At 39.5% G+C, this 22,656-nt stretch overlaps 1 protein-coding gene across 2 annotated transcripts in view; it reads left to right on the top strand.

Annotated features, from left to right (window-relative positions):
* The first annotated feature begins 9,448 nt into the window (after positions 1–9,448).
* AASS (aminoadipate-semialdehyde synthase) overlaps positions 9,449–22,656 on the top strand; it is a 28,084-nt gene continuing 14,876 nt past the window's right edge. Inside the window, exons 1-14 of one of the 2 annotated variants that reach the window (XM_014249053.2) lie at positions 9,449–9,521; positions 11,351–11,571; positions 12,663–12,839; positions 13,475–13,559; positions 14,292–14,359; positions 14,473–14,619; positions 15,901–15,979; positions 16,068–16,195; positions 16,366–16,514; positions 17,709–17,831; positions 17,982–18,093; positions 18,619–18,678; positions 18,771–18,838; positions 22,471–22,592. In XM_014249053.2, the coding sequence (XP_014104528.1) occupies positions 11,359–11,571; positions 12,663–12,839; positions 13,475–13,559; positions 14,292–14,359; positions 14,473–14,619; positions 15,901–15,979; positions 16,068–16,195; positions 16,366–16,514; positions 17,709–17,831; positions 17,982–18,093; positions 18,619–18,678; positions 18,771–18,838; positions 22,471–22,592 (1,531 nt within the window). In that variant the 5' untranslated portion in view covers positions 9,449–9,521; positions 11,351–11,358. Of the gene's footprint in view, positions 9,522–11,146; positions 11,572–12,662; positions 12,840–13,474; positions 13,560–14,291; positions 14,360–14,472; positions 14,620–15,900; positions 15,980–16,067; positions 16,196–16,365; positions 16,515–17,708; positions 17,832–17,981; positions 18,094–18,618; positions 18,679–18,770; positions 18,839–22,470; positions 22,593–22,656 lie in introns of those variants that run through there. The other variant, XM_005519233.3, reaches the window with a different exon arrangement.

Below are 22,656 nucleotides of genomic sequence, written 5' to 3'. Positions count from 1 at the left end.
ACTTCTGAAGATGATAGGAAATCAGTCTTATTATAGATTTGTGAACTGGCAGTAGATGACCAATTTGTATTGGATAATCTTTTAAATCTTATCAATCAGAAAAGCAATTCAGACGTCGACTCAGGACTCAGAAAAGTTTGGACCTTGAAAGCGGGAAAAGAGAGCAGGCGGCAGAAGGGAAGGGAGATTTGTAGATGAAAGCAAACTCTACCTAGGCTTTTACATAGAAGTACTCTTATAAATTGAGGCCTTTGACTATGCAGCAGCCCATTTGTGGCACTGACAGTAGCTTCAATCATGCTGCGTATCTGAACATCTAAGTGACAGTACACACGTGTATGCCCAGAGAAGCTCTGTCACAGGCACTTGGTAAATGGGATCTATCTGGGAAGTGTCAGCCCTGCTTTACACACTAAGCAGTCGATTTGCACCTGCACAATAAACACAGCACATCCGAAGGGCTCTTCTACTGCATGCATACACAACATCTGTGCAGAGCACACATTGCAAAGTCTACTCCTACTAGACTTAAAAATGCAGCCTCTGGAATTACCTTTACCTAGTACCCTAATTTTCATTGACAACATGCACAAAGTCGTTCTGTCCCTGCTTCTCAGTTCTCTCCCTAGAGAGAACCGTACCACTCATCCTTCCAAACCCCAATGCTGTACCACATTCTCTGCTTTATAGACAGAAATGTGACAGATATCATTATCTGTGGCTAAAATGCAGGTTTGCAGTTGTAGAACCTGAATGGATGGTTCTGTGCAACATTCATGCCATTGTAGCACCTGGGAGGTTTAGTCATGAACCACATCATCCACCCTTCCCCTTGCAGGTGTTGCACAGACACAGGACTCAGTCCTGCCTTACCCACCTTACTGTTGCAAGAGGAGATGAGAAACAAGAAATGGATGTTTACTGTAATCTAATGTTATCCAGTATACTGTCTATTATTATCTGGTACATTGCACATGATTGCGACCATTGCCTGAAGCTTGTGAAATCCTCAAGAACTCAACAACTACTGAAACTATGTTTTGTTTGCTTACATTCCTTGTGCCTAAATAGAACAACAAAGCAGAGTCTGAAAGTAATTTTTAAAGTATTGAAGGCTACTGGAGAATCACTAGTAAGTAATTACTAATAATAAGCAACAGGTAATTTTGGGTAAGAACTGAAGTTGGTACTTAGCCCTTAAAAAATTGCCTTTTATTTTGCTGTGATCTGTATGGGTGCCTTTCTTTTTTAAAACAAGCAAATGCATATGGAGCTTCCAGGATTGAGCCAGAAACAAAATTTATCTTAAAATGCATTATTCATCCACATTCAGGAGCTGGCTCTTCACTAAAAAAAAAAAAAATACTCTCTAAGCATTGGCAAAAAAGACCAGGTAGTTTGAATGACTGTCATCATCAAATAGAAGAGGTAAAGCCACTCTAAGAAATTCACTGCAATTTTTAAAAACAAGTCCAGATTTTTAAGAAAAGATGTGTGCTTAGAACAAATCATAAAATAAATATTTTTTTTCGAGAGTATCTTGTCAGAATTCAAAAATCTCATTAGAGAATTATTTTAAGCCAAGGTTAAAAAAAAAATTTGGTGCCATCAAGTGGAAATATTCTGCATTGCTGAGAAGAGCTGGCAAAGTAGCAGCACATGTATTTTATTAGATACACATACCAGTACTTTCAACTATCCAATAGAAATGTTTTCCCCACCATACACCTTACATCCTGGTTGAAAACTGGCAAGAAATTCCATCTGTCAACATGAATTGAGAACTAGCATCCTTCTCTCTTACACATGGAAAAAATTTCTTGGTTTTTGACAAATCCTATTTATGGCTGTCAAGACTATTCATAATTACCTTGCTAGCAATGTAGCAGTGTGCTGCTGGCAAGAATTTTACCTATTGCCAAATCCTCATTCCAGAGCACAGTGGTCCCTTTGAGGGAGCTCTTCACCAGAGCCAGCCAGCAGCCAGTGTTATGTGTTGAATTTGTTCCAATGTGCAGGGATTAAAAGTCACATTCCTTGGTATTTCTAAATTTCTCCAGTAATTATTGTTTTTTTCTTTTTTAAGGCAGGATAACCTGACAGAGTTGAAACTCACTCTGACAAGTTCCTCTGCAGTGGTCCTTTGTGTTTTACCACTTTTCTTGGAGTATGCTGCTTTCACACTGGAATTGGCAGAGCATAACATCCCTTGGAGATGGGTAATGCTTGACATTGCCTCAGCTGCTTGTTCACTGAAAGTCAGTTAAATTCCTTGAATTTATGTTAGGGAGGAATTGCATGGAATAAACTTCAGTTCAACATAGTCAGAGGTTTCCAAGACCTGTCACTTAAATACTACATTTCCTGCCCCCTGGAGACTCCTTTTTCAATATTAAGACATCTGGATTAACCTGAGTAACTCAGATTTGGTGTTATTTTTACTGAATTTTTCCATGGCTATCCCAAATTTTTAAAAACCCAAAGATTTAGATATTTATTACTCTAACAACCTTTGTATATAAAATGAAGTAATTTTATTTTGGAACAGTAATAATAATTCAAAATAAACAAAGAAGTTTAATTTTTTGCTGAAGTGAGATTATTTCAAATTGAATTAACAAGATCTTTGAACAATTTTGTTGAGAAACATTTGAAAAAAATCTTGGAAAAACCTTCACTTTGGTAATGTCTTCTTTTCCCTTATATTTCTGAACAGTTATTACACCAAAATATGTTTTTTCTGTTATATTCAGGAAGATCACTCTTGTCAGTTATCACATATGAAGTATAATGTATTATGATGAACATTTTCCAACTTAAATGTTTCTTTTATTTTTTCCTTCAGGAAAGCAAAATTGGTGGATTGTGTTACTTTAATCAAATTCAGAAGATGGACTTTCTGTATGCACACACTGTACATATACACACATATGCATGCATTTATAAAAAAAGAAAATACTCTCCACAGTTTCTCAAAGTACTCTCCTAAAGCATTATAACATTCAGATGCAGATCAAAATATTACATTATACTCTGTTTTGGAAAACAAACTTTAATGCGTCATGCCATATTTTCATCCCTTCAGATACCTAGTGAAAGGGTCCCACTGATGGTTGTCACCAGGGGTCACTGATGCTTTGTTATCATATGTTGTGGTGCATCTGTGTTCTTTGTGCTGAAAATATAATGTTCTGTTGGTATGCTCTGTCACCCCTCAGCTCAGTTGGTTTGCCACAAGTGGTACCTCCTCAGTCGCCTGGCAATCCGTGTCACAGCCCTGCCTCCTCGCCCAGAATGTTCTCTGTCCTTCCCCCTGGGGTGTCAATCCTGTGTTATGCCTTCCCCCTTGAGTGTCAATCCACCCTCATCCCTGCCCCTTGTTCCAGCAAGTTCCCATCAATCCTCCCTGGTGCCAAGGCTTGGACCTCCCCTTTGGAATTCCCCCAAACCATCATGCCCCAGTGGATTGTTCACCTGCTTGTCAGTTTGTGTCCCCTCCTTGCATGTTCCCATTTGTTGGAACTCTGTGAATCCCGCCCTCTCATCCTCCCCTGAGCTTTCCCTATTGGTCAAGAATTTTTAACCGCCCCCCCCCCCCCAACCGCCCCCACATATAATCCCCTGCACAAATGCGATTTTTGCTCTTTGTCCCTGGCCCCTTCAGTGAATAAACCTGTTCCTGGAACACATACAAAGAGCCTCCTCCTCTGTCCTCTGTTCCTTCCCTCCACCCTCAGCACTGACAGCTGTAATATGCCATAGAGCATTGGCTCAAAGCCACATCTCGGGTCAGCCTGCTCCCGAGGTGTGTCCCGCTCTGGGCGTGTTGCCGTGGTGCTGAGCTAGCCTGAGTCTCTGGCACTGCATCAACTGTAAGGTTTGGCTCCTGGTTTTTTTTGGGGGGGTTTTTTTTTGGGTTTTTTTTTTCTCCTTCCACAATCACTATGGAGAAATGAAGAAATTCTCCATGATCATTATGTAAATGTATAAAGCACTCTGCATGAGGCCTGGAAACCAGAGCAGAGTTCTGGATCGCCAGGTGCCAAGTCCTGTCATGCTCCTGTGCCACTTCCCACCTGCTGCTCTGTCTCCTTGCACAGGGCTGTGGGGAGAGGGATGCTTTGGAGCTCTATTGCAGTAGTGTATCAGAAAAAGAAACTCCTTAAACAAAGGTTATTTTCAGAGGGGCTGTTTCTATACATTTGAAGAGTTTTTAGAAGCCCACTACATTCCAAAGTGGTTAAAAGGATGCAGATATAACTGAGAATTGGGTCCCTTGGATCTCAAGGGAACAGCATGACTGTACTTGAAACACTAATTTACTGAAGCATTTTTGAGTGTTGTATATGGAAGAGAGACTAACTATAACATGTCTGTAGGTATTGCAGGAAAAATAGCAGACAGGACATGGTTAAATGCTTTAAAGAGCTCATATGAAGTACGTTTACCAGTGTATTTGTTCTATATCCTTGCCTTCAGTGTCTTATGGGTTGAAGTGTCCCGGGAGATTGCTGTAAGGAAAGCATATAGAGGTTTTTTTTATGCATACACTAACAAATATGTAAACTGTAAGTCCTCACATCAGAAGAACAATGCACTCTTGTTAAAAAGGATTGTGAAGTTTGTTGTTTAATTCTTTGGAAATGTGGTTTGGTTTCTAGTAATTGAAAGAGAGAGAGAGAAAATAGTTCCTAAGAATTTTTTTACTTTGTTATTGCCCATTAACAAGTGGAGTTGCATTCTGCACTTTGATTTTGATTGCTTAGTAGAATCTCTTTTAGTGGCAAAATTATTTCCTTTTAAGTCAGTTCATGCTGATGTTCTCCATCTTGATCTCCCTAATAACTGAATGGTCTCTTCTATTTTAGCAAATAAACCCAGAGACATTAGTAATTTGAATTCTATATCTGTGTTAAAACAGTACCCCAATCACTAAAAATTGCTGAGGTCACTCAAAGATAAATAATATTTAATTTGTGAACTGAAAGGCAGCCTTGGTTCACTCTCATGTCCTTTTTAATGATAAAATGATAAGCATTTACATTTTCTCATTAAAGAGTTACTCAGAACCAACCTATTTAAGTCATGCTACTAGCTCAAGGGCTGGTGGGCTTGTATTTGTTTAGGTTTGGGTTTTTATCATGCTTTTTTTTTTTTTATTTCATTGTTGTTTCTGTTTTCTGATTTGTTTTTTCTATTCCGGAATTGAAATCGAGGTAATAGTTTAATGGTAGACTTTTATTGAAATGGACCTATTTGTTATGATATGGCATGTAAAAAGCCAGGACACAAAGATTTGATTTCATAAACACAATATAAAGCTTTTAATCCTTTAATTCTTAATAAACAACTTAAGTGGCACAGTAGGTTTTAGTACATTTTTTATTCTCCAAATGTGTCCACTGGATGTAGCTTAAATGCTTTCCCAAAGCAGGTGAAGACACTGAGCATGAGTATGTATACATGCATGTGGTTATATGTGCATATAAATGTGTTCACATATAGTCATGTGGTGGGTCTATCATTTTTTCTATAGTATTTTTAACCACAACAGATTTAAGATCTAAATACTGAAAACTACACAGAAAGCTAACGTACCTCAGTAAAGGGTGTGTTTTATGATGTATTTTTGTCATACAAAAGTAATTTTTTAAATGGTAGCACAAAAATACCAGTTTTTGTCTCAGGGTCCTGGGCAGATTCCTTGGCAGATGGAATTGGTGCAAGGGAAAAGGAACTGGGTCATAAAATTCACATAGTAAAACAGGTGGATAAACAAGATAGGAAAATCTTCATGGCATTACACTTTTTAGTCTAGTTCCTGTTTATGGCCCTCATATTCCTGCTGTGGAAAGCTGTTTTTCATCTCCACTGCAGTCTTCCAAATGGAGGAGTGAAAGGAATCTGTATAGATACATTGATGGGAAGGCAAGGCAAGCTTTGTCACACTTAGACAACTATTCAGGATCTCACCCTAAAGTATATTAGTTTACAGTTAACAATGGTGTCAGAACACTTACTGTAAGACCCAGAAAGCTACCTAGAAGTGATTTGAAAGCCAGCTGGCCCTTGGATATACTGTCACTCTGATCACATACAGGAGTACACTGAGGATCTATTTTGGGGACATCTGGTTGTTGTTCTTGGACAATTTTTTTCTTAACACATCCTGTGTTTCAGGACCTGCTCCAACATGTACTTAATGGATGTCAAAGCCAACCATAGTGGGACAATAGTCTAACATGCTTTTTCTTTTTTTTTTAAATCAGTACTTGTAGCTTAAGCACACATCTCCTTTAACTCTTCCCATCCCTATACCACTTCATTCCTGTGCCTGCACACACCTGTTAAGTCTGCTGACTTGTACTGAAGAATGAGAAATACTCTTATTAAAGAAATAGCTATTTTTTTTAAAGCAGCTCAGTTCTGTTTTATTTCATGGTTTGGAGATAGTTTTGCTGGTGTAGAATCTGTCACTATACATGTTACACATTTCCTACTATTTTTATGATTTTGTTTAAAAAATTTTACACATCTCTGATTTTAAAAGTCCATAAAGAATCAAGAACTCTTGCAAAAAAAACCCCACTAGTGAGGAAGTCCTGAACATCTGGTCTGACACTGGTCTGAAAGTGAATTGTGGCTGAGCCATAATTTGGTGCCATTTTTATCAGCTCTAAAATGTGAGAAATACACATTCTCCGACAGCCAAATTGATAAAGACAGTAATGGTACAAAAATAGGAAAAATGTTGAGTTTTGTGATTTTTTTTTTCAGAAGAAGTTCAGGTCTTTCTGACAAACCTCACTAGCAGTAGCCAGGGCAGTGACAGCCATTATTTTCTGAAGGAGCTTAAGAAGCAGGGTTGCATTTTTAAAGCAGCTATGGCATAATTGCTTTAACGGACTCTTTAAGGAGTAACCCCTGCTTCTTTCAAAACAAGGCCCCAGTTTTGATTTTATTCATTCTATGGATCCATAATTAGTGGTAGATTGTTACTGACTTGAATGCCCTACTGGTGTGAGCATCAGTAAGTCAAATGAATAGATTCAATGGAGATTTTTATGAAAGTATGTCAAGTTATTTTAGCTAAGCTGCTGTGCTTTCTTGCAGTGAACCTGGTACTTGCCTTCTAATCAGCCAATTCACTAATTTGCTGACTAACCTAACATCACAGGCTGTAATTTTCTGTGTTTAGGTTTATTTATGGAGCCATTTAAAAATACTTACATGGTGTCTTAAGGATTATGAGAATGACTTAGAAAAGCATCTCAATTTGATGCAGCAGTATGCACTGTGAATGCAAAAGACAAAGTTTTACAGTGAACAGGAGCAGAAATGATACTACTGTGAATTCTAGTGTTTGCGAACGTGAACAGATATATCCTACATCTTAGGTGTTACTAAAATGAGAAGGTTTTTCTTTGGGGATGCTGACTGAGAAAGCAATTTTCCCCACTGGGCAATAGGAATGTAAATACACTCTCTACATGATTGTAGAGAACACAACACTGTGCTGTTCAGTGATGTCTAGTACTCTGCTGTGAGGTCAGTATTCACACTGGTAGTCAACAGCCACTGCAGGTAGTGGCTTTTGAATAAAAGGTCATGTTTTTCAATAGCCTCATTCTGACTGAAAGCCTGAAAGCTTCATGGAACTTCTTGATCGTTGCAGTATAAAACCAGAATTAAAAGGAGAAACAAGAATTTGAGAGGTAGGTACACAGTCTGCAACAATGTCTTCAGGACGCCAAATCCTCTGTTCACTTGAGACCTAGGGAGAAACCTTACCCCAGCAGAAGTTGGTGTGAGTTTTTCATTGACTTCAACAGATTCAAGATTTATACTTGATAGTCTAAGAACAAAATCTATGAAGTCCACCTCTCTCTGTGTTCTGTGAGTTTATTGTTACTATAATGGAAGTCAACACTTCTCCCACAGTGCTGAGTAAAAAGCATTCCAGCTGAGTAAGAATTAGAACTTATAATTAGGGTTTTTCAGACAGATGGAATCACAATCCACACAGACCGGAAGGTATTTATTACAGAAAACAGCTGTAATTCTATATTAGCATGTTTTGTAAAGTCAGAATTCCAGATTTTTTTTATTCCTATTAAGCCATTCAGTCTTCCCTGTCTGGAACACAGTACAGGTGGGATTCACCTTACCTGGCTTTACATTGTCACAGCATGAGTCCATGCTGGTTGCTTAAGCTGCCTTTTTCTCTCTGAAGCATAATGGGTACTTTTGGAGTGCCCATATGCTTCAAACGTAAGACAGTTCTCCTGGTCTGTTTGGGATGCAGGAAGAGATTCAAATGGTGCTGATAAAATTCTAATTTTCTCTCATAAAAATCTCCATTCAGAGGGACAGCAAATCTGTGGCAGAAATCAACTCTCCAAATGGCATTTTGGCAATATCTCAGTCATGTCCTTATTTGTTCTGCTCTTCCTGCTTGCACATAGAGTTTTGCTGCTGGGTAACGCCAGGGTCACATTTAGTCATATCTCTGTGACTAAGGAAGGCTGATCTTCAGTTTGCTGTTTTGGCCCAGCCTGGAACTTCCTTTTCCTAGAAGAACATTATAAAAGCATCAGTAAACTAAAATGTACAAATCTCAATACTTTCAAATGACACAAAATATACTTTGACCCCAAGCAAAGTGATGTATAGTGTTTTAACTAAAAATGAAGTCTCTGTTATATACACATGAAGGAATCTCTAAAAGTTCTTGCAAACAGAAAAATGTTGAAAGTGAAATTCTTTGGTGGTAAAAAAAAACGTTTTAGCCACTATTATGTCACATCACAGGCCTCACTCACAAAAGACAGTGGGAACTTTAAAAAAAAAAAAAAATTAACCCCCATCACAGTAGTTAGGGCATTCAGGGGTGGCTCAGATACAAGACCCATCAGTTATAAGGAGTCATTTACAGATACTGTCTTCCAATGTAAAAAGCTGAAGGAGGCTCGCCCTGGAAACCCCAGTTTGCTCATACTTGGGCTTTCGACACATGTTTTTAAGTCAGTGTTTCAAATTACACTGCAACTTTGGAAGCAGCCCTCAACTTTTGAGTAGAGTGCTGTAAGCATTTGGCTCGTGGCCAAAGCAGAACATGCAGCATAGGACACGTATGTTATCTCTGTTACATGTCCATCGGAAAGGCTTGTGGCCTGGTAAAGGTTCCAAACTCCCAAGGAATAGTCACAGCTGACAACTCTTGGCAAAGGAGCTCCTCTCCTCTCCGGTCAGCATTAAGTTCAGGCCCGTGCCTCCTCCTAGCACGCTCCGCTGAGTTGCCGGGATGTTTGCTGCTCAGTTGCCACAACCGCGTTCCCTAGCGCATTTCCTTGAAGCGGCGGCCTTGCGGGCCGGGCCGGGTCCGCCATTGGCGGCCGGGGAGGTGTATCCCGCGGCCGGCTCGCGGTTGGCTGCGGCGCGGGGCGGCGGCGCCGCCGGACATCGGCCGGAGGAGGGAGCGGGGCCGCCCGGCCGCGCCTCCCGCCGCCCCGCTGCCTGAGGTAGGTACGGCGCTGCCCGGCGCTCCGGGTGGCCGCGAGCGCTGCCCGCTGCCCTCCGCCCTCCCGCCGCGGTGCCGCCCGCTCACACCGCTTCTCCCCCTGCTCGCCGCCGCCTCTCTGCCTTTCCCTGCCGCTCTCCTGGGATTTTTCCCCCTCCCGCGCGTCGCCCCTGCTGGCGGGCGGCCCCTCGCTGGGCTGCTCGGCACTGTCTCAGCCCCGGTGATGATGGGGTGCCGTGAGCAGCTCCCGGCACGGGCGAGGAGGGAGCGGCGCGGTGCGGCCCCGCGGTCACTCGGCGTGCTGGGGAGGCCGGGGAGGGTGCCCAGCGCTGCAGCCTTGGAATGCTGAAGTTAGTTTCACTTTTACGAGGGGATATAGATATCGCTGTGGCTGAGCCTGAGCACACACAGGGAGGGAGGCATGCAGACGAACTTCTGGCCTGCCAGAGGTCACCCGAGCGTTTGCTCCCTGCCCGGACAGTCGCGATCCCAGTGCAGGGCAGTGCACTCCCGCTGGAAGGCGTCACTGCTCTCCTTGGGCAAGTCCTCCATGGGAGGGGAATTTGCTTCACTGCAGGCTTGGGTATGAGATGCAGTGTTGTAGTTCAAACTGCTCTCATCATTACGTTTTAGTGTCCAGAGATAGTGACATGGTGTGACAAGGCTTCCTGTATTTTGAGAGGGATCATTATGCTCTTTGAGAACCCTTTTAGCATGCTGAAGAGAAGTGTCACAAAATACCCCCGACTTCAGTTCATCAACCTTTGCTGGTGGACAAATGTAGCCATGGTAGGAAGACCATACTTGGAGCTGTTGTAGATGGCTGAGCGCTTCCCTTCACACTGTCCTTTGTGTGCTGGAGCCTCTGTTTCAGCGAGCCTGGAGTTAAAGAGGACCTCTGAAGTCTTTAGGTGTATAGAGATTTTACAAGTTTGAGGCATGAGGACAAACAGGATTTTCCAAATTATTAAGATACAGAGATTCATGTATTATCAGTTAAAATCGTGTTAGAAACAAAGTTCACATTCTTGAAGCCTTTCTCTTGAGATTCACATCTTTTAATTGCATGAGTATCTGAAGACCTTAGCTACTGAATACTTGGTGCTGGCCCTGGCAGTGTCTCTGCAGAAATAAGCAGCAGCATGTAGGCTTCACTGGGAACAAAAAGGATGAGATAGAAAATAAAGGGGAATTCCTCTGCAGTGGGAATCTGTTCTAGTAAAGGTTTTCCGTTTTGCAGAAAATTCATATTAGGTTGAAAACCTGTTGTTTCTAATCACACATATGGTGACTGCTACTCAGTAGTTAAGGTCTTGACCTTATCTTCTGTTTTTGGCCTGTGTAAGAATTAGTTATGAAAAAATACTTAGCGCTGGGCTTTCTCTTTAAATCCACTGCTTGCCATCCAGCCTGTGTTCTGCTTGCTTTCTGTGTGTTTGTTACTTCTGACTGTTCTTGATGCAAGTTGTGATGATCTTTGAATGATTTATGGTAGGAAATAAATTGGAAAATTTAAGTTTCCAGAATTCTTGTTAAACTTTGTAGTTAAAAACTAGCTGCATAGAACAGATCAAAAGCCTTCCTTTACAGTAATCAAAACAACTATTAAAATTGAAAATTTGTCTCTAAGGACACCTCATCAGACCAAGATGCAACAAAATTCACTGAAATTGAATTCATGTCTCACAAAAGTAGGATATAACTAGAGTATGAAGTATCTGGTTTGTGTTTTACAGCAGATGCTAAAGGAGACCAGAACTTTTACACAGACAATGTCTGAAGTGTACATGTACCTGTGTTGTTTTATTACTTTGTCTTTGCTGCCATCAGGCTTTACCATGCTCCGAGCCTTTAGTCACACAAACGGTAGGTGTGTGTTCCACCACGCTAAGTGTTGGCATCATCGTAAGTCTGTGCTGGCAATCAGGAGGGAAGATGTCAATGCTTGGGAAAGAAGAGCACCTCTAGCACCAAAGCATGTTAAGGAGTTGACAAAGATGGGATACAAGGTCTTGGTGCAGCCGTCAAACCGGAGAGCCATCCATGAAAAGGTAAGGTCCTGTTCTGAGAGACACAAGCAAAATCATAGTGCAGTTGTTAACCATGGTACAGGGAAAATAATGTTCAAAGGCCATTCATGAGAAAACATATAAACCCCCCTGAAACATGTACATTTTGTTGCTAAATGAGGAGTCATGTGCTAGAGGAAATGAAAAGGAGTTGTTTGTTTAGCCTTTAGTATTGGCACCATGGTGGGTTTTTGGAGGTTTTTTTTATTAATTTTGTGTCCTCTCATCACTCCCCCCATGAGTTCTAGGTTCTCATGAAGTAGAAGCTTGGGAATTCCTTTAACATTGGTCTTTTTGTCTTCTGTTTGTGAGAATGCAGGAGCTCTAAAAAGCCCTGTTAAAAGAACAGGAAAGATGAATCTGGTGAATTCCACTCTTGCATCAATCCTATTCCTCATGTGAAACGAGGAGACAGTTTTTTTCTTTAGTGCTGTGAGCTTCAGGACAGAGAGCCTTTACAGCTTTTGTAGCAGCAGTAATACTCTGTTGTAAGATAACTGAGAAAACGGATGGAAAGTGAAACAAAAGCAGGGAATAAGTGATTCCTAGTGCACATAACACCTTTTAATTTAATTTTAATGGTTTTTTTCATCAAAGCACAGATCATACTATGTAAACACATTTCCTTGGAAATTGCTCTTCAGCTTGGACTTGAGCTTATACAATTTTATAAAATCGCATGTCATCAGACTTCATATTTTTTAATTTTTCATATTTCTCTAAACTTATTTCTAAGTATTTGAACACCTTACAAAGGGCTGTTCATTATTGCAATGCCACAGGATACTTTAAATTTAGTAAAACATCCTTTTTTGTAGTCTGTAAATTTAAGATGCAGTACTTTACTAACACATAATTATAATTTGGCCTCATATAATAGGATAATAGCATAGTTATTCAATTTGATACTTGATACCTCTTTATCAAAGAATTTTGTGAATGTATCACATGCAGTAACGTGTTTCTGCTTGGTAGAATTATTTATTTTTCCTCTGTTCTTGTTGCTAATATGCTGAGATCTGAATAAGAAAAAAAAACACAGAAAAATTTTCTTTGATTTTTCTCTTTCATAGGAGTATGTCAAAGCAGGTGCCATTATTCAAGAAGATATTTCTGAGGCTTCTCTGATAATTGGTGTGAAGAGACCTCCAGAGGACAAATTAATCCCTAAAAAGAACTATGCCTTCTTCTCTCACACTATTAAAGCCCAAGAGGCAAACATGCCACTTTTGGATGAGATTTTAAGACAGGTAAATTATGTTATATTGAAGACCATTGTCATTTAACATGGGGTGAACTTAATGCTTAAGTGTGATGAAAAGCTTGTTGCCTAGTATGGTTCCTTCCACCACACGTACTTGTAGATGGCTAACGAGTTTTCAGTATCCTTTCCTGAAACTGAGTATTTCTTGCTCTCAGAGGATCTTGTATTTGCAGTGTTACTCTCTTCATGTGCACAAGGCAGGTAAGTTGTGAGCATGGTGTGCTCAAGAGAGGCTCTTTCTGAGCGAGAAGAGTTGTTGGAAAGTTACTAAGCTGGAGTGCATATTGGCTGTTTCAGAGCAAGGCAGCCAGTTCGTGCTGAAATGAGCAGCCTCTCGGCAGAGGATGTGAATGGGCTTGCAGCAGCTAGAGTGGCACATTGGGGAGCTCTGTGCAAAGAGGGCATGGGCAGTGCAGAGACTCTTTCAAACAAGAATTCACTGCAACTGTTACATTTTTATTTTTATACTTAAAATCTTATTACAATATATTTTTATATTACTCATCAGACTGTATCATGAAGAATGACAAAGTCATGTGAAAATGTAGTTCCTGGGAGAGCAGCGTGCCACAGACTGCATTTATTGAAAATTTTAATACTCAGTTTGCTGTATATTTTCAGGAAATTCGACTGTTTGACTATGAAAAAATGGTTGATCATAAAGGAATGCGAGTTGTGGCCTTTGGAAAGTGGGCTGGTGTAGCAGGTATAGTGTATAAAGTGAAGGCAGGCTTGCAACAAGTGACCTCCTGTAAAACTTCTGGTTGTCTGTGCTTCCTGAAAGATGAGGCTTGCGAGTTGTTTTTAACTGCATTTTAAATTCTTGCTTTTAACAGCCTTTTCCCATTCTGGTTTGTGCCTCCTACTTTCATGAGACAACATGTCAAATTGGCATGTGGATTCCTGACAAATCTAATATTTTATGTTATTGTCTTGAAGTCCTGTTTGTGCATTGGACTATCTGGAGCAGACTAAGTATCAAGAGATCAACTGATTAGGCTTTTTGATTAAAAAAAAAGGCTGCTGTCAGTCCCGAGAACTTGAACAACATCTGTTTGTCACTGTTATGCATTTAATCTGATTTTTGTGTGGCATGGGTCTGATTTCTTTCTACTGAACTTTAACACTGTTTCTTCAGGAGTCTCTTTTATTTCCTTCTTTGGGATCCAGTGATGTGGATACACCTCATAAAAGGATATCTGAATATTAAATTGTGCCTAAATGCATAAGGGGCCAAGAGCAAATTTAAGGTCACAGACTGCTATTAAATTTCTCTTTCTCTGGTTTTATGTAGACTTTCTTTAGAAGTAAAGTATTAATATAAAAACATAGGAAAATATCTGGGATGATTTGAGGCTTCAGTCAGTCTCTGCAGTTTCTAACTGTGCATATTTGTAATTTAGACTGGTGGTTCAATTTTCTGTTTTTTTAACAACAGGAATGATCAACATTCTACATGGATTGGGTTTACGGTTTTTAGCTCTGGGTCATCACACTCCTTTCATGGTAAGAGTATGTGTATATGTATTTTTCTTTAGCTAAATAACATTTTGGCATCTGCTAATTATCTGTATTTGACTATGGAAAATATCTTGATGGTTCTGTGTCTTTGATTTCAGCACATTGGGATGGCACATAACTACAGGAATAGCAGTCAGGCTGTGCAGGCAGTACGGGATGCCGGGTATGAAATTTCACTGGGACTGATGCCAAAGTCTGTGGGGCCCTTAACATTTGTGTTTACGGGCACTGGTAATGTTTCTAAGGTAAGAATAGTCTTCAAGGTGAAATGCTATATTATTGTTAATAGAAATTCTTAGCATTTGGTCTCTGTCAGGTTAAGTGGGTTGGTGGGTTCATTTTGTTTTCTTGGACTTCACATTTTCCTTTGCCAGTAACAATTTTTAAGTAGTATATACGGAAATGTTTAATATGAGATCATGCCTAACCAGGCTGACATGCCAACTTCTTATCAATGAACATGGATTAAATCTTACCGCTCCTCTCTTCCACTCTGCATGATTTCTATCTCCCCCTCTCCCCACTGTTTACTCTGTGCTCACAAGGTAGATGAATCACTCCATTAAAGTATGGGGAAATTAATTATTTTTTTCCAGCAACAGCTGAGTTTTTATGTCTAGATATCATTGACTTGGCTTACAAGTACTTGACTTCAGGGCTATTTTAGCCCTAATGACATAGGGAAAAGACTTACCCCTGGTTTTGGCAACAAAGATCAGTTAACAAGGCTCCAGCTATAAAGTGAAATCGCTGCCTGCATAGATGTGTTCTTTCTAGCCAAAAGGATGGTGTGTCTGAAAATCATTTGGTTGTGATCACAGTTCATTGGGGAAGTCATCTTGTAGTTCTTGGCGTTTAGAACAGCCTGGTTGATAAGGAGTGGCTTCAGGGATCTTTCCTAAAGAGAAGCCACTTCTCAGAGTGGCAGCAAAACCCTCTTGTGGCTGAGTTGAGGCCTCCCAGTTCAGCTATTAGAAATAAGAACTAGGCATTGGATTGTGGTTTAGGCATTCTGCAGTAGTGAGGAATGATGTCAATTCCTTGCCCACAAGGCACAGGCAGCTTAATTTTGGGTAAGCAGGGGTGTCGCCCTGAAAACTCAGCTTTGGAGCTTGCTGACATAGTTTCCAAAGAACTTTCCCAGGACAGTAACTATGAACATGGATATGTATGCATTCTTTCTGTTGTTACACGTCTTGTGATGGACATCTCTCATGGCCAATGCAGTTGAGAAAGTGTTATCCTGACCATCCAATCCCTGGCTGTGGTCAGAAGCCTATAAATCCTGGGAGAAGAAATAAACTTTCTCTTCCTTTCACCACACCTCAAGCTGTGTCCCTATGATCTATTCATTGCCATAGGCAACACAGGGGTACCTGTGAAACAATGTGTACGTCTCTGGAGGTGTTTTCTGGCAGGGCTATCAAATTGTATGTGGCATTTTATATTTGTTTTCGAACACCAAATGAGTACTGTTACATTACATTTATGATCTAATTAATCTAAATCCTACTTCGTGATTGCAGGGTGCTCAAGAACTGTTCAGTGCTCTCCCATGTGAGTTTGTGGAACCACATGAGTTAAAGGAAGTTTCCAGATCTGGAGGTATGCAGTGACAATAGTGATTAAAAACACTGAAACCCTTTTTGTCCAAATTTAAAAGCTATTTTTTTTTTCTTTTTTTTAACTTCAGATCTCAGGAAAGTCTATGGAACAGTGTTAAGTCGTCACCATCATCTTGTAAGGAAACGTGATGGACAGTATGATCCAGTAGACTATGACAAACATCCCGAAAATTACATTTCTCGCTTTCACATTGATGTGAGACTCTCTCCTGTTTTTTTATGAAAGGTTTTCTACAGTGTTTGTACTTACTACACTTTTGCATATTCATCATTTAAGAGAGCATTAACTTAACATGCTCGACCAGGTGCTTTCAGCTTCTTAAAGTACTAGGTGAAAACATCAGGCATCCGTAACTTCCTTTGCAGGTCGCACCCTACACAACTTGTTTAATTAATGGCATTTACTGGGAGCAAAATAGTCCTCGCTTGCTGAGTCGGCAGGACACTCAGAAGCTGCTGGTGCCAGTTAAATCTGCTGCTGGTGCAATGGATGGCTGTCCTGAATTACCACACAGGTAAGACAATCATTTCATTTGTAACAATTTTGCAGCACAATGATTAACTAACTCGTAATGTTAGGCAGTTTCACCACAGTATCTAGTAAATTATTCTATTTATTTTGCATTGTTCCTCTTGCATGTTTTACAGTGCCCCATTGATTTTGCTCTTGTACTTTTGCACTTTGCATTCTTGTTTTCACAGTTTGGAGTTTTTGAAAACATCACAGTAGAAATGATTAACAGGTATCAGCTGTCTTTCTGCAAAAGTAGTTCTGCCACTGATCTTCATACAGAATCCAATACAAACAAAAGTGTGATATCTGGGAATGTACCTTCTGCACCAGTATTGGTAGAAGTTTCTATATCTGAGCAGAGTTTTAGGAAAAGTTCTTCCTACCCTGTCTACCTTCCTACCATTTTGCTTGCACAAGTTCAATAAGTGTTCCTTAGCACCTCTTATTTCTGCAGCAGGCAATAGAAATGCTTCATAACCCTGAATAGTTTTAAGGCTAGAATGTGGGGTGCAAATCAAGAATTAGTCTCTTTTCAGTGGGGGTGGGAGCCACCCTTTCTCTAATAGCCCTGCCATAGATTTGGGGAGGACACGAAAATATATCCTGGTGAAGAATCAGGTCTTTGTATCTTCTCTGCCAGCTCTTGACACTTTTCTTTCTCTCACATGACAAATAAGTAGTTGAAGAGTTAACCTTCAGTGGAGCCAGACGTTGTGCATTAGGCTAACGAATCCTCCACCTGTACCTGCTATCTGTGAACTGGTAGGAGGCACGCGCTTCTTTAGGCTTCCTTTTAGGATGGGAAGTTAGTTTCATGCAGGATTGCACAGGCACAGCTTGAAGGATTTGGTAGATGGAAAATGAATGGGAGGTATTGGCAGCACATGGCATAGAGATAAGAGATCACAGTGAATGGATTCTGTCAGTCTTTCCATGAAATTGGATGCTGATGATTGGATATTGATATGAATGCAAACCTGATGACTACAATAGGGCCAAATTTCCATTATATTTCTGGATTCCACTGTTTGTGTTTTGTGGTCTTATAAATTGGTTGAGATGAAGAAGGCTACAAGTCTCATAGAACTTCTCACATTTCTTTTATTTCCTGTTCACTTGTGACCTTTTATACCTGTGTTTCTTAGTAAATTGTATAACGCTCTATTCCACTGTCTTTTTATTTTAATTGCTTTAGACTTCTGGCCATATGTGACATTTCAGCAGATACTGGAGGATCTATAGAATTTATGACTGAGTGTACAACAATTGACAACCCATTTTGTATGTATGATGCTGACCAGCATATTACTCACGACAGGTGGGAGAGCCCTTACTTTTTATTGTTTTCTATTGTAGCTTGTAGAGTGAAACATTATATTGAAAAAATCATACATTTATAACACTTCTGAAAGGTGGTACCTTTCAGGAACTAAGAAGTAGTTTAGAAGAGCTGTTTTCTCTCTTTCAGTGTTGAAGGCTCGGGGATTCTGATGTGTTCCATTGACAATCTGCCAGCTCAGCTTCCTATAGAAGCAACAGAGTACTTTGGGGATATGCTTTTCCCTTATATTGAAGAGATGGTAAGATCTTATGTATCCGACAAGGAGGTAAAAGGCTCAGAATTTGGTCTGCTTATTTCTTGCTTTTCTGGTCTCCTGTATACATTCAAAAGGAATCTGCTGTAGAACATAACTGACTTTGTACTTGAAAAAAATAAAAAAGTTTTTGAAGTCTTGAGGCAATCTTTTGAAAAGGAAACATGTGAATGAGACATGAGTGACCTGAATGTCTTAGGGATTTGTCAAGAACACTTTATGTAGGCAGAAAACAGGCTCTGGCAGGTAGTTCATTGCTTCTGGACCCTGCACTAGATGTAAACATCTGATTTTCTTGGGCACTCAACAATCCCTCACAGTCAGACTGCTGTCTGAATTCCTGTATTTTCCTAAAAGTCAAGTGACCCTAATTGCAGCCAGAAGTATTTCAAATGTACAAGATTCTGATATTGTTGCATGCATTTAAATGTTGCTTAAAAATCTTAATGTTTTACTTTGAGAAATATTTGGTAATAATATGACCTGATTTGAAATACCTTATCTCCATAGCTGTTATCAGAAGGCTCAGAACCTCTTGAAAAACAGAATTACTCACCTGTTGTTCGAGATGTAAGTTTTGCAATTTGGTACTCTTCTTGTCTTCCCCTGCTTTGAAACATACAGACGCATAAAGCCCTCAAATCTGTTTCATATGTTTCCAGGCAGTGATTGCATCCAATGGCTCCCTGACACCTAAGTATCAATATATCCAGAAACTGAGAGAGAGCAGGTAATGTAGGCTCTTAAAGTTCATTTGTTTCAGGATTTAAAAAGCCACCCTGTCTGCATTCTGTCTCTAAATGTCTCTAGGTTGATGACCTCCTTAATTCTTCACGCGCATTGCCTAAATCATTAACACGTGTTGTTAGTAACTTAAATTGAAGTTGAGAAAGTTGTAATTTTTCTCTTTCTTGCATTATGAAAACTGTTTTACCAGAGGCAGAAAACAGCCACATGCTAGTATTACTCTGTTACTCTTTGCCCTTTTGAAACAGATGTAACATACAGTCATTTGAAAGGAATGGCTGAAAGCAAAAGGCTCTTGAATATTCCTTGAATCTAGTTACTTCTTGTATGGCTCAAGTGCTGTGCTGTGTGGCATTGTTCTGTGACTGGATGCATTGAAGATACTCTGAGACTTTTTGTTACATTCATGCATGTACAGATTCAACTACCACTTCATCCACACCCTGTCACAGCAGTTATGTGCCAGTGGTAGCTTAGGGTGAATTAAGCTAACAAAAGTATAAATAACCTGCACATCCCTTCCATTCCCCTTGCCCCCTTACTATTGACAAACATCTATAGTTTACAAATTAAAAATGTTAATTTCACAATAAGTGGGTTCATGGTCATGGTCAGTGACAGCTACACTGTACATCTTATTAAAATTTAAATTGGTCTGGCTATAAGCAATGTACGCACTGAAAACGTGGTGTGTTGGCTTCTGCATCTCAAACCTCTGCAATTTCCCTTGGGAACTTTGTGGCTTCTGGTTATGAACTTGTGCATGATGAATTATAGGTGAATTTTCCACACTAGGTAATGTGCTATTTGCTTCTCAGAGGCTTCAGCTCATAGTGATTTTTGTTCTGTGCTCTTTGATGGATGGCATTAAGAGGCTGTGTCAATAACAAGTTTTTTTATTCCTCACACAGTATGATGATCTGGTATTTTTTTAGATTCCTCCATAATCACTTGTATGGTCTTGTGTGAACTACCATGAGAATCTGGAGACTTCATTTCCAAGTGTGGTTTCTTTGGGTAGATTTTTGATATTTCTGCAGATCTGTGTGCTTCATGTGATGTTCATTTGTTCCTTGGTGTTGTTCACTTAGCTATCAGAAAAGCAGGACCTGTTAACAATACCCTCCTTTACTTTTCAAACTTCAGAGGTGATGCAAATGAAAGAAAGGTTTTACTGCTTAGGGTGTGATGGTTTAGATAGAGATGCACTCTTTTTCAGACCCTGTAGGAATTATGTGGCTTGTTTCCACTCTAGAAAAGTATTATGCTGTGCTCAGTTTAGTTTCTGAGGGTTCTATTTATACTAATTGTTAATACTCCTTCAAGTCTGTGAACATTTCAGACATAGGACACCCAGACTGTATAAACTGAACTGTCTTGAGTGCCATCAGATTTAGCAAACAAACTTATCTTCATCTTTGCACCTTTACTTGCTTCTTAAGTCCTACTGTTTTCTCACTCACAGCTGCAAAAGCACATCACATTAACAATGTAGATTTTATTTGTAACTGAATTATTTAAACCCATTTGTAGAGAATAAGCTTAATCTGGAGCTGTGTAGATTCTTTTCTCATACTTGATGGTTCATTTGGCAGCTCTTGTTTTTGCCTGTCCTAGAGTAAATGTGCTGTGTTTAAGTGTGACTTCATTCTAGGCACTAGAAAAGTTTCTAGTAAATATGACAAGCTGGATTGCAAAATCTAGCTTGCTTTCAGATAAGAATTTCCCCTTCATCAACACTCCAAGCTACCTACCACTTCTGTGCCCTAAAGAATGGAGAGGAATTCTTCTCTTCCTCTGCCCATAAGAGTACAGTCATGGAAGATGTTCTGATAGCAGGAGGAGGAGGAGGAGGAAAGTCCTTGGGTTTGCAATATAAAATGATATGATGGGCTTAGGAGACTTTCTGTGAATGTATTAAATCATGATTTAACTTTTTTTTTTTAAAAAAAATCAAATCTGTAAAACTTATGAAGGTCAAAATTTACAGTAATCTATAGTAATAATTTGGATTAGAGAGTTGATACATTGGTACATACCATTCAGATTTAATTATCTGAAAAGGACGACTTTTAAAAAAGGCTCTGAAATAGGAGGAAAGGATGATGGAATATCTGAAATTTTGGAGAATAATTCAAGCTTTACAGTACTGATTCAATAGGCTTCAGATATATGATATAGATGTATTTGGTATTGGTTTAATTCTCTCCACTCAGAGAGTCTTTCAATGGTATTGTTTGAGGCCTTGTGCCTCTAAATGTACTCAGATGCTTCCTTCTGTGCTTTAGGTTGGACAATAGTGCTCTGTTTGTCTTGCTATTAGGTGTTGCTCTGACAGGCTTCTACATCATCTGTCATTGTTATGACAATTTTTGAAATGAAAAAATATAACCAAAACATTGACTTTTGGTCATGCCATGAGAAGTTTCAAAAACCTGAACCAAATATTATCTAGTAGACATATGGTTGGTCCTCTTCTAAGGTCAGCAGGTTTCAGCAGAGTGGACATCGTCTTGTCAGATAAATATCAGGTTTCTTTCAGAGGCATAATCTGCAGTGCTGGTATAAACTCTTAGTGGACAAAGGGGAAACTGAGGATCTTGCTTATAAAGATTCCCATGAGATTGTGTCTTTGAAAGTCCTACCTATTTATTGAAATTTATTTTCAGGGTATGGGATAAGAAAGGCCAAACCTCAGTCTCCATTAATTAGGTTAAACAGTAGGGCAGTGAACAGCTTTCTTGAATTTTTGGTTTTGCTAAATAACTTTTATCTATGTAGTCATATGTTAGACAGTTTCACAATCCTGATTTTATAACTTAATGCAAATTTCAGCTAGAAGGAAAACTAATTATAAATTACAAAAATGTGTATTCCTGCTATGATTCATACATTTCTGAGAGCATATTTAAACAACTGCTGAGTACATTATTCAGGTTGACAGAAAGAAATGCAAAATCTGATGTTAATACATTTTATACTGAAAGTCAACAGATCTACTTAAATTTATTTATGAGAGTAGTAATAGTTGGGTTGAAACACTGTGATGGTTTTCAAATCTGAATCTTGTCTGTAATGATGATTTCTTGGTTGGGCATTAACTTCTATTTGACTTTTATTGACTATCATGTTCCTGTGATGGACTGATATGAACTTAGTATAACTTACACAAAATATGCTTTCATCAGCATGATTTTGTGTCCTTAAACAGTTACCTGTGATGTAAAGGGAAGAAGGCAGAGCCTGGAATCCCTTTCTGACAGCCTGACATGACACTGGTGGCCCTCAAGTTGTCAGGTTACAGTAATTTGGCCATTGGGAAAAATACAACTGAGGAAAGTTTTGATAAACAGCTAGAAGAAATCGGAGAGGCAGTGGGAATGGAATGTTGATGGGTTTGATCATGTTTATGTTAGAGGAAAGAATCTAGAAGTTATGCAGCAGTAGAATGGAAGCAGTACTGGATAGTCCTAGAATAAATAGCTAGGAACTTGACTCCTGGTCTGAATAGAGCTCTTGGTTTGTAGACTTACTAAAAAATACTTCTTCTGTTAACCCTGGCAGATTACAGTTTCCTTCTGTGTGATTTTTAATTTTGCCTGTAACACCTTCTAGGGAACAGGCTCAGTCACTGAAGATGGGTGATGAGAAGAGGGTTTTGTTGCTTGGATCTGGCTATGTTTCTGGCCCTGTGCTTGAATATCTCACTAGAGATTCCAACATTGACGTCACAGTTGGTATGTAAGAATTTGTTTCCATTTCAGTATTATGTCTCACTGAAGCATGTGTCAGAACTCTTCT

This window comes from Pseudopodoces humilis, chromosome 5, assembly GCF_049639895.1.
Source record: "Pseudopodoces humilis isolate 2021_Gansu_Grassland_sample_001 chromosome 5, ASM4963989v1, whole genome shotgun sequence".
Lineage (NCBI taxonomy): Eukaryota > Metazoa > Chordata > Aves > Passeriformes > Paridae > Pseudopodoces > Pseudopodoces humilis.
Note: the sequence above shows the minus strand (reverse complement) of the source record. Positions and strands in the feature narration are given on the sequence as shown.